This window comes from Mobula birostris, chromosome 6 (assembly GCF_030028105.1).
Source record: "Mobula birostris isolate sMobBir1 chromosome 6, sMobBir1.hap1, whole genome shotgun sequence".
NCBI classification, from domain to species: domain Eukaryota; kingdom Metazoa; phylum Chordata; class Chondrichthyes; order Myliobatiformes; family Myliobatidae; genus Mobula; species Mobula birostris.
The window spans coordinates 91,742,086-91,757,454 of record NC_092375.1 but is presented as its reverse complement, the minus strand read 5'-3'; the positions used below and the strand labels follow the sequence as shown (position 1 = coordinate 91,757,454).

At 41.5% G+C, this 15,369-nt stretch overlaps 1 protein-coding gene across 4 annotated transcripts in view; it reads right to left on the bottom strand.

Moving 5' to 3' along the window:
* The window catches only part of vwa8 (von Willebrand factor A domain containing 8), a 481,708-nt gene that overhangs the window by 420,548 nt on the left and 45,791 nt on the right, over positions 1–15,369 (bottom strand). For all 4 annotated transcript variants that reach the window (XM_072260839.1, XM_072260838.1, XM_072260837.1 and 1 more), the window contains exon 4: positions 7,002–7,112. In XM_072260839.1, the coding sequence (XP_072116940.1) occupies positions 7,002–7,112 (111 nt within the window). The remainder of the gene's footprint in view (positions 1–7,001; positions 7,113–15,369) is intronic.

The following is a 15,369-nucleotide window of genomic DNA, read 5'->3' as shown; positions in this document are numbered from 1 at the left end:
AAGAACAGCCAGCAGGTAGCATAATTTAACAAGTGAGCAGGTGTTTCCACAGCAACTTACAATGTCTCCAAAAAATGTCTACTCACTAACAATTCTGAAGGTCAGTTTTACAGTTATGTAGTAAAAATATACATTTTTGTACTCTCAAATACCAAAACAGGTAATCAGGTTGTAATTTAGTTTCCTTCTGATTAATTTTTGTCTTTATTTCAGGCTTCTAGCACTTTGGGTTCGTAACTATCAACAGTATTGATCAGTCTTAATTATCTTGGGTGTGATGAAATTTCAACTCTTATGGCATGAAAATTAAAGTCCTCTATTCATAAATGGACCCATAAGTACCCGATATCTAATTATACAGCAGCATGACCCAAGGGTATAATTATAAAACCCTTCTGGGATATAAACTGGAGCTTCTATTTTTTCCAGAATCTAGTAAGACCAAGGGAGGCAAGACTTACTGCATATTCTGAAGGTATCAATCAACACATGCAATCAAGTTTCACCTTGAATTTACTTAAATTCAGACCTTTCTCAAGGACAAGAACACAATGGTGTAATATCGCTCATAACTATTCTCCAGACATACTTGATTTTTTCCTATTCAGTCTTTGATTCTGATCAGCAGTACACTTTTGATGGGTGAATTACATCTCATTCTGCCAAACCTCCTTTCCTGGACTGACTCCTAAACTAACCACCAGATCTTTCTCTGTTTCTCTTCCAACAGAAGAGAAAGAGGGCAGAAAGACTACCCCCTGATCATGTTACCAAACAGCCATGGGTACATAAATCTCACTGCTATTTTTTGATGTGCAGCTTTCAAAAAAAGAATTTCCTAATCTTACACTGCATGTAGCTTGAAATGCTAACTAAGGAACTCAAGGTAAGATAATTATCACTGTGTGCAATGAACAGGGTAATGATTTCCACTCAAAGGATGGTCTGGCTTTAATAAACACCATCTGTAATTTTACACATATTCACAGGATGCTATCAGTACCAATTTTGAATTCATTGTTCCTCGATGATTGCAACTGTCCAGGCCCTGAGGCAGCAAAGCAGCCCCAAACCATGATGCTTCTTCCACCATGCTTCACAGTGGGATGAGGTTTTGGTGTTGATGTGCAGTGCCCTTTTCCCTTCAAACATAGCAATATGTATTCCTGCCAAAAAGTTCAACTTTTGTCTCATCTGTCCACAGAACATTGTTGCAGAAGCACTGTAGAACATCCAGATGGTCTTTTGCAAACTTGAGGCGTGCAGCAATGAGAGCAGTGGTTTTCTCCGTGGTGTTCTTCCGTGAACACCATTTTTGTTCAGTGTTTTTTTCTTATAGTGGACACACGAACAGAGACTTTAGCAAGTTCTAGAATTTTCTACAGGAGTTTTGCAGTTACCCTTGGGTTCTTTTTCAGCTCTTTCAGCATTGCACATTGTGCTCTTGCTGTGATCTTTGCAGGATGCCCACTCTTAGGGAGAGCAGCAACAGTACTGAAATTCCTCCATTTGTAGACAATTTCTTTTACTGTGAACTGAAGGTGGTTATAGCCAGGTGTGGTAAGGGGGTGAAGCTCCCACTACCATGCACCTCAAGCAGCCTCTGCTGACCAAGTACAACTCCTGGCCTTCACATGTGGCTTAGCTACTAAGCCCCGTGGAACCGTTTCTACTATCAAGAGAAAGGGCAAATGCGGGTTACTGGCACCTTAAAACCAGTCGCTTCAGACAGATGGGGCTTGTCAGCCATGAATGGTAGCTCATTTAGAAGGGAAACTCTGATCTCAAACCTCCACTGCCTTTCAGTTATACTCACTCATGGGGAAGGCTTTGGGAGTAAATGCTGAGGGAAATATCCAGAGCTGGAGGCCCTAAGGCAGTCCTACAATGAATTCAATGCTGACTGGCAACTCTTGCAATGCTGCTGTACCAAAATGTACCAGTCTTTGCTGTTCCTGTGGGTTCAACAGATGCGTGGAGATGGGGAATTTCCTACATGGGCAACAGCTTGCTCTCCATATCTAGACAGCTAGGATGCAATACCCATGGTCAGCTCTGACCATCGGAGGCCTCAGCCAGGCAGCCGCAGCTCTGCAGCAGGACTGTGGAACACTCAGGTCTTTAGAAATGCTCTTGTAGCCTTTTCCAGTTTCAAGCATCTCTACATTTCTTCTTCTAAGGTCCTCTAAAAGTTGTTTTGATGGAGGCATGGTGCACATAAACAGATCTTTCTTGGTGTTGCCCAGTGACATCTCATTTGTGGCTTTATACTCCCTTCATTATCCTTCTTAAAATAGCATACATCTCTTGCAGTAACTTTATAGAATCATCACTGAACTAGGCTTGATAAGCTAATATAAGATGACCCCATAGAGATTTATAATGAAGGGACTGGAATGTGTGTCTATCAATTATTTTTTACAGCTTAACGATGTGGATGGCATTTAAATTACAATACGAAAACAGACCGAAAGTTAGTTAGTTCTTATTTCTCCAGAGGTTAACAAAATTCTGGAAGGTATTGCTGGCTACATTGTGTGTACATCTCTTCATGATTTCATTAGATGTTGGAACAGTTTCTGAGTGTGATAAGGCAAAACAGAAGGGTAAATTACTATCTCCTCCATATATGTCCATCCATCTAATCTCTTCAACTGGCTTTGATCATTAGAAGATGCTTAGAGGGAAATCTTCCAAAGTTTATTTTTGTTCCTTTTTTTGCTTCTCCTTAGAGACTACACAGTTGTGAAGATGTGTGTGAGAGTGGGTTGGGAGCAACCAAAATGAGCAACAAATTTGTTGGAGCAGCCAGTCTTTTCTAGCCATAAATATTCTCACAACATGAACTTGAAATGTCATATTAGTGACAGCAAATTTTGAGAGCAAAATTTCCGTGCCATTTTTAAAAGCGATCTTCTGAATTCTATGGAAAGGGACACTTGAAACCATTCAACACTAGGGTATAGATTAATAAACAGTTTTCTGACAGTTGCAACTGATTATTTTTGTTTTAATAATACAAAAGCTCTCTGCCTTTAAAGGCTGCAAATAAGAGTGCAGAAGATGTGTCAACTACCATTATTCGGGGGGAAAAATGAAAACTACTAATTACTTAACTCTTAAATATCTCATATTTATATAGGGAATGTAATACTTGCTTATTCAAACAGAGGAATATAATTACAGCACTTTTTACAGAAAACGTTGCCCTTTATATCAAGAATGACAGTAATTATTATCAGAGTCACAATGAAGATCAAGCTCATATGCTATATGACACCTCAAAGAAACTGAGTAAATTGCATTTTATGTAATGACACAATCACACTATTCTGATGGCTTTACTATCATCTTTCTACGGGTTTATATTAATTAAGCCATGTTTTCATAACACCAAAAGAACTTATACAATATTACCCAATCAGATCAAATGTGGTTGTTTCATGAAAATAGGAACATTATACAGGTGTAAATGCATTGACTATTAGCTTACGTCATCTGTGATTCTGCTTTACATAATGAGTGCGCCCACTATTTCATAACCAGCCTACACTTTGAGGTCCGTCATGGCAATGATAGTAGGATAAAGAAAGACGCCAATCGCAGGAATTCAACAAATCAAGGTATCGACGGAATTAATGAATTTCAGTAAGGAGTCGAAGGTTTGCAAATATTGCACAAGAGAACAAGGTTTCCATCACCAGTTTTCAGCCAAAGGATTTATTCCTTGTGGGACTACGTTTCAAATGAGCTAAAAACATTTAAGGTGCCTGACCCACGAGGCCTTTCAGTGATCTTTCATGTCAATGGGACTCTGTAACTGCGGATGATTTAAACATGATAACATGATCCAGTCATTATCTATTTTCCAACCATTCTAGTACAGAAAGTGCAGAAAATTGACAATAATCAGGAGCAGAATTTCATGCACATTTTCCTTTTCCCTAATGTGCAACTGCTGAAAACAATTGTACTGTATTTATCGTAACACAAAGAAAGAACAAAGAATAGTACAGCACAGTAAGGCCCTTCGGCCCACAATGTTGTGCCGATCCTTAAACCCTGCCTCCCATATAAGCCCCCACCTTAGATTCCTCCATATACCTGTCTAGTAGTCTCTTAAATTTCACTAGTGTATCTGCCTCCACCACTGACTCAGGCAGTGCATTCCACACACCAACCACTCTCTGAGTAAACAACCTTCCTCTAATATCCCCCTTGAACTTCCCACCCCTTACCTTAAAGCCATGTCCTCTTGTATTGAGTAGTGGTGCCCTGGGGAAGAGGCGCTGGCTATACATTCTATCTATTCCTCTTAATATCTTGTATACCTCTATCATGTCTCCTCTCATCCTCCTTCTCTCCAAAGAGCAAAGCCCTAGCTCCCTTAATCTCTGATCATAATCCATACTCTCTAAACCAGGCAGCCACCTGGTAAATCTCCTCTATACCCTTTCCAATGCTTCCACATCCTTCCTATAGAGAGACAACCAGAACTGGACACAGTACTTCAGGTGTGGCCTAACCAAAATTTTATAGAGTTGAATCATTACCTCGCCACTCTTAATCTCCATCCCTCGACTTATGAAAGCTAACACCCTATAAGCTTTCTTAACTACCCTATCTACCTGTGAGGCAACTTTCAGGGATCTGTGGACATGTACCTCCAGAACCCTCTGCTCCTCCACACTACCAAGTTACATTAAAAACATTCTTCCTTAAATGTCACGTACTCTCATGAATGCACTCGACTGTGGACATGTACCCCCAGATCCCTCTGCTCCTCCACACTACCAAGTATCCTGCCATTTACTTTGTACTCTGCCTTGGAGTTTGTCCTTCCAAAGTGTACCACCTCACACTTCTCCAGGTTGAACTCCATCTGCCACTTCTCAGCCCACTTCCGCATCCTATAAATGTCCCTTCTCTGATCCTTTATCACTGAAACTCCTGTACACTCCTTTGACACATACAAATAAGATTATACCAATACTGTCCACCCTCCAAAGACCTTACCAACACTTTATCACAAATATATATCCAACACCAAGTTCTTGCTGCTCTGACATCTTTTCACTATCTTTACCCTCATCTTGAATATCTTTCTGGCTTTGCTTCTGTTATCTCTGAACTTTTTCAAGTTCTCCCCGATCCACCAGGTGCTCCTCCTCTTAAAACATTCAACTTCCACTATTTATTTCTCACTCTAGAGTTGTGTCAGTCACCTGATACTTCAGATAATTCTCTCTAAAATCACAAAGCCCAAATTAGACTGCTGCACATTTCCTCACTGGTTTGATTCCTCTCATTGATGAACAAATCTTCTCACTGGCACAGTTTGATTGCCCCAAGTCCTCATTTCCCCTTAGTTTTAAATCTATCGGTTGTACACAGGATATCCATTATGCACACACCAACTTATGAAGCACCTTGTATATTTATATTAAAGATATAGAATGTAAGTTGCTTTTGCTGTCATTGTGGTGTGCCTTTGGGAGATTGCAGAGAACAAGGATCTTTAAAAGGGGTGAAGCAATTAATCATAAGCACGAGAAGTTATGCAAATGCTGGAAATCCAAAGCAACACATATATAATGCTTGAGTGACTCAGCAGGTCAGGCAGCATCCATGGAAATGAATAAACATTTCAGGCCGAGACCCTTCTTCAGGACTGGAAAGGAAGGGGAGAGACGCCAGTATAAAAAGGTGGGAGCAGAGGATGGAGATAGCTAGAAGGTGATAGGTGAAACCAGGTGGGTTGGAATGACACAAGGCTAGAGAGGAAGGAATCTTGATAGGAGAGGAGAGTGGACCATAGACCATAGGAGAAAGGGAAGGAGAAGACCCAAGGGGAAGTGTTAGGCAGGCGAGAAGAGGTAAGAGGCCAGAGTGAGGAATAGAAAAAAAGAGGAGGAGGAGGGACTTTTTTTACAGGAAGGAGAAATCAATATTCATAATATCAGGTTTGAGACTATCCAGACAGAATATAAGGTGGTGGCCTCATCATGACACAAAAGGAGACCATGGACTGACGTGTTCAAACAGTAAAGGGATTTGGAATTAAAATATTTGGCTACCGAGAAGTTCTGCTTTTGGTGGATGGAGCGGAGGTGTTTGATGAAGCAGTCCCCCAATTTATGACAGGTCCCACCAATGTAAAGGAGGCCCATCGGGAGCATCAGACATAATAGACGATCCCAGCAAATTCGCAGGTAAAGTGTTGCCTCACCTGGAAGGACTGTTTGGAGGTGAGGAAGGAGGAGAATAAACAGGTGTAGCACTTTGACTACTTGCAGGGTTAAGTGCTGGGATGGAGATTAGTGGGGAGGGATAAATGGACAAGGGAATCATGGAGGAAGCGATTTCTAAGAAAGCGGAGAGAATGGAGGAGGTAAATTTGTGATGCTTAAAGATATGGTCTAGAACTACATTTGCTTTTTTTGCACATGAATTGTTCTGGTGATGTATGCAGGATAGAGAAGTAGTGTGTGATTTGCTATTGAATTACTATAGCCAAAAGTTGTCAAGTTGTAGGTATGATAACAGAGAATAATAGAGATGAACATTTTCTAAGGAGTAGAGAAAATAGGGACAAAGGAAAAAATTGTGTAAGTGGAAAACAGGAGTTTGTTTGTTGAGTTAGAGATCCCAACTGCAAAACTGAAACAACTCAGCAGGTCGAGCAGCATCCATGAAGGCAAAAGGAGTCTGCCAAAGTTTCAGATTGTGCAACCTGATAATAATCTAGTTTCTTGATCCAAAATGTCAACTTACACCTTTAGCCTCAACAAATCCCATTTGAATTGCAAAATTCTTTCATCATACTTGTACTTAAATTCCTTTTTCACAGCCCTTTTTCTAATGCTAATACATATGTTACGACCACTTCTGATTTGATCCTGATTTTGCTTTTCTGTTTCATCAATGAAGATATGAATTTTCAAAACAAAAACATGTGCATGTTAGCAAATGAATTAATTTATAAGCCAAGTATTACTCACCTGATCAACATAAAATGCTGTTCCCGCCCGTATTTCTCTGCGCTGCTTAAGGTCTGTCTCAGTGGTGTCTCTGGACAGTGCCATGTATTCTGCCTCACGTTTGGTCAATTCCTATGGAGGAAATCATTTTGTCAGTATGGAACAACTCTGCAGATTAAGGGACCCAGTTACATTGCTTGTTTGCCAATCTATTCATATTACCATCAGCAACCTCTCTTGGAAAGATGTTAACAAGGATGACGAATTTTCAGAGATGGATTGGGTTCTATGTAACTCAAGACATACTGAAACAAATGACTGGTCAATCTATAACTAAAATACCATGGACCATTCTAGCCAATGGACAATTCATTTGCATAAATCGGCCAAGAGAAGGATACGATGGATGAAAATGGGGATTCATGTGATCTGACAACTTAAGAATAAGAGAGTGAGCTGGCCACATCTGGAGTATTGCATACAGTTCTGGTCACCCCACTACGCGAAGAATGTGAGGCTTTGGAGAGGGTGCAGATGATGTTTACCAGGATACTGCCTGGTTTAGAGGGCATGTGCTATCATGAAAAGCTGAACAAACTTCGGCTGTTTTCTCTAGAGTGGTAGAGGCTGAGAGGAGATTTGATAGAGGTTTTTTCAATTATGAGAGGCATAGATTAAAAAGGGTTCCAAGGTTCAAATGTCTAAAAATGTGAAAGGGGATGCGAGGAGCAAGTTTTTTTTAACTCAGAAAGTGGTGTATGCCTGGTATTGTGATAGAGACGAATATATTAGAGGCATTCAGCCCACCCTACCAGCCTCTGCGTCCAACATATAATTCTCCACAACTTCTGCTATCTCCAATGGGATTCCACCACCAAGCACCCCTTTCCCTCTCCCCCCCAGCCCCACTTTCTGCTTTACACAGGGATCTCTCGTCCATTCGTCTCTTCGTCCCTCCCCAGTGATTTCCCTCCTGGCACTTATCCTTGCAAGTGGAACAAGTGCAACACCTGCCCCTACACCTCCTCCCTCACTACCATTCAGGACCCCAAGCAGTCCTTCCAGGTGAGGCAACATTTCACCTGTTGGTCTGCTGGGGTCATACACTGTCTGGTGCTCCTGATGTGGCCTCCTGTATATCAGTGAGACCTGACATAGATTGGGAGATGGCTTCGCTGAGCACCTACACTCCATCCACCAGAAAAAGCAGGATCTCCCAGTGGTCACTCATTTTAATCCCACTTCCTATTAACATTCCAATATGTCTATTCATGGCTGATCGCCTCCCTCTAGTGCTTTTCCCCCCTTTCTTTCTTCCATGGCCTTCTCTCCTCTTCTATCAGACTCCCCCTTCTCCAGCCCTGTATCTCTTTCACCAATTAGCTTCCCAGCTATTTACTCATCCCTCCCTCTTCAGGTTTCTCCTATCACCTGGTGTTTCTCTCTCCCCTTTCCCCATCTTTTAAATCTACTCCTCAGCACTTTTTCTCCAGTTCTGTCAAAGGGTCTTGGACCAAAACATTGACTGTACTCTCTTCCATCGATGCTGCCTGGCCTGCTGAGTTCCTCCAGCATTTTGTGTGTGTTGCTTGGATTTCCAGCATCTCAGCATCTTGTTTGTGACAGGCTTTCAAGAGAGGTTTAGATAGGCACATGAATGCGACAAAGACGAATGGGCTATGGACATTGTGTAGATAGGAGGGATTCATTTTTGGGTTTTTTTGATTTACTTTTTAGCTGGTTCAGCACAACATTTTGGGCCAAAGGGGCCTGTTTTTGTGCTGTACTGTTCGATGTTCTATTCAGTAAGATCACAGCTGATTGGAGTATGGCCTTAACTCAATTTTGCTGGATAATCTTAAAATACTTGATGCCCGGAGAGTCCAAAAATCAGTGTTGATATTCAACGATTTTTTTTCTCAAAAGCTCTCCAGGATATAGAATTCCAACGATATACAACCTTCTGAGAAAATAAATTCATTCTCAATTTCATCTGAAGTGCAAATTCTAAAGCCTTATCACCAGTTCTAGACTCCCCCATGAGGCAAAACATTTACTCTATTAATTTCCCTTAGAACCTTACACCTTTTCACCTCTCATTCTTCTAAACTTCAATGACTAGAGGCCCACATTATTCAAACACCCTTCAGAAAACAATCTCTTTATCCATGAATCATTGTAATGAGCATTCTTTATACTGTTTCTAACTAAGAATACCAAGCTCTAAATAGAAGACTAAAACTACTCAGAGTACTCCTGTTATGGTCATATTAACATCCTGAATATATGTAGCAAGATGTTCCTTTCTAATTCCTTACATGCTAACTTAGTGTCTCCTTTTTGAGGACAGATGCCCTGCAGCTTTCTGTACATAACCATGCATTCTGGCACAAATGGATTTGGTTAAGGAAAACCACTATGAAAATATTCACATGATAGAGCAGGTAAGGAGAAATTTATTCTTCTGGTAAAGTCGCCACACAATCCTAGATTTAAATATTTGCTTTAAGAACCAAAAACTATTTAAAGAGAATATCAGAACATAGAGTAATACAGCACGGGAACAGGCCCTTCAGCCCAAAATTCCATGCCGAACCAATTAAATTAGTAATCAAAAGGCCAACTAAACTAATCCCTTCAGCCTACAAGATGTCAATATGCTTCCAATTCCCTCACATTCATGTGCCTATTTAAATGTCTCTTAAAAGTCCCAAGTATATTGGCCTCTACCACCACTCCAGGCATGGCATTCCAGGCACCCAGCACACCCACTGTGTAAAAAAAACTTGCCTCTTATTCCTCCTTTTAAACTTACCCCTTCTCACCTTAAATACATGTTCTCTGGTATTAGACATTTCAAGAGTGGGTAAAAGATGATGACTGTCTACTCTCTCTCTCTCTCTCATAATCTGATAAACCTCATATTAGAGCACCCTCAGCCTCTGCCTCGCCAAAGAAAACAAACCAAGTTTCTTCAAGCTCTCAATATATCACATGCCCTCTAATCCAGGTAAACCTCTTCTGCACCCCCTCCAAAGCTTTCACATCTTTCCTACAGTATAATGGGCTAACCAAAACTGTATGCAATAATGCAGATGCGGCCTAACTAGAGTTCTATAAAGCTGCAACATAACTTCCTGACTGTTGCCTCGACTAATAAAAGCAAGGATACTATATGCCTTCTTAACCACCCTATCAACCTGTGCAGTCACTTTCGAGGAGCAGTGAACCTGGCCCCCAAGATCCCTCTGCTCATCAGCACTGCTAAGGGTCTTTTCCTTAATAGTGTACAGTCTCCTTACATTTACCTACAAAGGTGCAACACTTCACATTTGGCCAAATTAAACTCCATCTGCCATTTATCCACCCATATTTGCAACGGATGTATATCTCGCTGTATTTTTTGCCAGTATTCTATGCTATCCACAACACCACCAATCTTCATATCATCTGCAAGCTAACTAACTCACTCATTTATTTTCATCCTGGTCACTTATATATATCATAAACAGCAGAGATCCCAGTACCGATCCCTGTAGAATATCACTAATCACAGACCTCAGCAAAAAGTCCTTTCGACTACTACACTCTCATCTGTGGGCTAGCCAGTTATGAATCCAAATGGCAATTCACCATAGATTCCATGCATTGTAATCTTCTGGAAGAGCTTCTCATGAGTGACCTTATCAATCGTCTTAGTAAAATCTATGTAGACAATATTCATACCTTTACCTTCATCAGTCACCCTTGTCAACTCATTAAAAACTCAATTAACTTAGTAAGTTAATAAGATTTGACTTGCCCCATACAAAGCCATGCTGGCTCTCCCTAACTGGGCCATGGCTTTTCAAATGCTCATTAATCTTATTCCTAAGAAACTTCTAAAATCCTCTCCAGTAACTTCCCTAACACTGTTGTGAGACTCACCAATTTCCACGATTACACCTGGTTCCTCTTTTGGACTACTCGCCAGTCCTCCAAGACCTTACTTGTTGCTACAGAGGACATGAAGATATTGGTCAAGGCCCCAGCAACCTCTTGCCTATTAGGATAACCTGGGATATATCCCAACAGGCCCTGGCGACTAACCCATCTCACCAGAAGGGCCTATTCTGCATAGCATCTCAATAAAAAATAATTAACTAATACTCTTTACAAGACCCAACACTATCTTCTCCTTTACCTTGAAATGCCCTAGCCTATTAATTTGCCATTGATCTCTTTAGCCTCAACGTCCAAGACTTGGCCATAAACGGACATGTAGTCACAGCTGAAGTGGAGATTCCGGACTAGACTGGAATCAATGAGGGATGCTCGATAGCTGTGGCAGGGTTTGAATGCCATAACATCCTACAAAGTTAAATCTAGCGACGTAGGAGACAGCAGAGCTTAGCTTCCAGATGAGCTCAATGCCTTCTATGCTCACTTTGACCACCAGAACAGGGAGGAACCATCACGCACTCCCACATCTCCTGATGATCCTTCAGTCTCAGTATTGAAGATGACAGGCAGGCTGCCTTCAAGAGGGCATTCCGTCCAGACAGAGTACCTGGCCAAGTACTGAAGACCTGTGCTGACCAACTGGTTGTTGTGTTCACAGATATCTTCAACCTCTCGCTCTGACAGTGTGTGGTACCTACCTGCTTCAAGCAAGCTTCAATCATACTGGTGCCAAAGAAGAGTGTGAAAACTTGCCTCAATGACTATCACCAAGTGGCAGTTACATTCACAATCAGGAAGTGTTTTGAGAGGCTGGTGTTGAAACATATCAGCTCTTGCCTGCGTGATGACTTGGATCCATTCCGATCTGCCTACACAAGCAACAGATCTACAGCAGATGCTATCCAATTGGCTCTTCACACAACCCTGGAACATACATCAGGATGTTCTTTATCAATTACAGCTCTGCATTTGATACTATAACCCCCTCAAAACTATTCAGTAAGACCTGGGACTCAATATCCCCTTGTGCAATTGGATCCTGGATTTCCTCACTTGCAGACCCCAGTCAGTTCAGATTGGCAAAAACATCTCCTCCACAATCTCCATCGGCACAGGAGCACTGCAGGGGTGTGTACTTAGCCCCTTGCTCTATTCACTTTACACCTATGACTGTGTGGCTAAGTACAGCTCCAACATCAAATTTAAGTTTGCTGGTGACACCACTGTTGTGGGCCATACCAAAGGTGATGATGAATCAGCATATAGGAGGGAGACTGAAAACATAGCTGAGTGGTGTCATTACAACAAACTTTCACTCAATGTCAGCAAAACCAAGGAACTGATTATAGACATCTGGAGAAGGAAACCAGAGGTCCGTGAGCCAGTACTCATCAGAGGAGCAGAGGTGGAGAGGGTCAGTAACTTGAAATTCCTGGGAGTCACTATCTCAGAGGATCTTTCCAAGACCTATCATATAAATGTAATTGCAAAGAAAGCACCACAGTGCCTCCACTTCCTTAGGAATCTGCAGAGATTCAGCACGTCATCTAAAACCTTGACCAACTTCTATAGATGTGTAGTGGAGAGAGTATTGACTGGCTGCATTACAGCCTGGTATGAGAACACCAATGTCTTTGAGCAGACAATCTGACAAAAGGTAGTGGATTTGACCCAGTATATCATGGAGAAAACTCTCCCAACCATTGAACATATCTACATACATGAAACATTGCCGTAGAAACACAACATCCATCATCAAAGATCCTCACCACCCAGGCCGTACTCTTTTCTCGCTGCTGCCATCAGGAAGAAGGTACAAGTGCCTTAGGACTCGCACCCCAGGTTCAAAGATAGTTACCACCTCTCAACTCTCGAACAGAAGGGGATAACTACACTCATTCTATCTCTGGTGTTCCCACAACCAATGATCTCACTTTAAGGACTCTTTAGCTCGTTATTTCATGCTCTCATTTTTTATTGCTATTTATTTATATTTGCATTTGCACTGTTTATTGTTCATTGATCCTGTTCACAGTTAGACTACGTCCACACTAGACAGGATAAATCCGTACCCGAAGCTTTTTCTCTTTGTTTTGACCCTCCGTCCACACTGAAACAGCATTTTCCTCCCCCAAAAACGGAGCTTTTCTAAAACGCTCTGCAGAGTGTGGAAATCTGAAAACACCGATTGGGCGGTGTAGTGTGTAGGGGTAACCGGAGCTTTTTAAAAACGCTGTCATGACATGCCGGAACAGATGGTGGCAGCAGCGCGGAATTTCATTGTTTTCTTGAATGCAACCTCCAACGTCAGTCGTTTGTAACTCGCAGAAACAGCTCGACTTAATTGTCTGTCCAAACGAAGAAGTCTGGTCTGCTTTTCCCAGCAGAGGTTTTCTTTGTATTCCTCAAAGACATTGTTGAAAACTTCCTTTCGCTGTTGTTGTAGGGTACACTAGTTTGTGACCAATGGAAATAGCACAATGCCGCTGTGGAAACGGAAATAGTATATCATTTCCTCTTCACTTGTTTTCTGTAGGTGTGTCCTGCGCATGCCCAGTAGGAGAGATTCACCCAAATACCCATTTTAATGTGGACGGAGGTATTTTCAAAAACGCCTGGTGTGGACGCCTATCGTTTTTACGCGAAACCGGCGTTTTCAAAATTATCCAGTCTAGTGTGGACGTAGCCTTACTGTTCTATATATTTGCTGAGTATGCCCGCAGGAAAAAGAATCTCAGGGTTGTATGTGGTGACGTGTATGTACTCTGATAATAAATTTTACTTTGAACATCCTCCTCCTTGGTAAATAATGACATAAAGTACTCACTAAGGGCCTCATCCATATCCCTTGCATCCAAACAAATGTTTCCCCCTTTATCCTTGAGTGGTCCTACCCTTACCCTAGTTATTATCTTGCCCTTGACGTATCTATATAATGCCTTGGGACTCTTCTTAATCCTACTTGCCAAGGACCCTTAATGCCCCCCCCCCAAGACTTACCTTATTTTCTTCCTGATTTCTTTTCAAATTTCAACTTTCATGACACATGCCAGTGATAATAAACCTGATTCTGATTCTGATCCCTAAGGGCTCTATTTGACTCAAGCTTCTTTGTCTTTTTTTGTCTAATTTCATCACCTCTCTAGATATTCCTGTCCTTCCTTTTGATTGGAACATACCTGTCCTGTGGTCTGTGCAATGGATCTTTAAATACCTTCCACATGTTTGGATGTGGAGTTGCCCAAAAACAGTTGTTTCCAATTAATTCTCCCTAGTTCCTCCCTAATGCTCTCGTAATTTGCTCTGCTCCAATTTAGTACTCTCCCACAAGGCTCATCCTTACCCTTATATATAGCTATTTCAAAACTTGAGGAGTTGTGGTCACCATTCCCTAACTGCCCACCCACTAAAAGGTCTGTTACCTGGTCAGGTTCAATAGCCAACACCAGGTCCAGTACAGAACCTACTCTTACTGGACTACCAACATCTTGATTTAAGAAACCATCCTGCATGTACCTAACAAATTTTGATCCATCTAAACCTCTTATACTAAGAAGATCAAAGTTTATATTAAGGAAGTTAAAGCTCCCCCCCCCCCCAGATAATACCCCTACTGTTTTTACGCCTTTCCTCAATCTGCCTCAATGTCCCAGTGGCTCCGAGGGGGTACGTAGTACAATCCCATCAGAGAGTTGCACCCTTCCTATTATTGAGTTCTAGCATATAGACTCAGTAGATGAGCCCTCCACATGTCTTCTGAGTGCAGCTGTGATATTGTGTCTGATTAGTATGGTAACTATTCTGCCCTTCCCCCCCTTTACTCCCTATATTTTCTAAAACATTGAAACCCTAGGACATTAAGCACCCATTCCTGTCCCTCTCTCAACCAAGTCTCTGTAATAGCCACATCATCAGTTTCATGTACTGATCCATACTCTAAATTCATTAATGGTCTGAGGTAGTCATTTACACTTTCATCTGGCTCCTACTTTCTGGAGCTGAACTTTGCCCTCTCACATATCATATTTCGCTTTCCAGTGAAATATTCCTTGAATTTTCCCTGAACTGTTTTGTACTCCTTATTCTGAGCATCTGTCAATCCTAATTCACCCACGATGTCATCTGCTTTGACACCCATGCAATATATCAGTGTGCTTACTTGATGCTCTTCTAAAACCAGAGTGAGATTATTTGTAACCCTAAATCTCTCAAAACATCTGAACCATCTCTCAAAGTACCCTGGCTTAGAGAAATCAAATGCCTCGGGGGGGCTTCGTTAGGTAAATAGATGTAGGTACTACAGGTACTTACTCCATTTTCCTGTTTGTTCGTTTAGTATTTTATTTATTTGTACTACAAAAGTCTTCTTTTCTCTCTGAGAGTTTGACCAACCTCTGTTGTGTCTGTGTCTCTGTGCATTTCCTCCACAGATTATTATAATGTATTG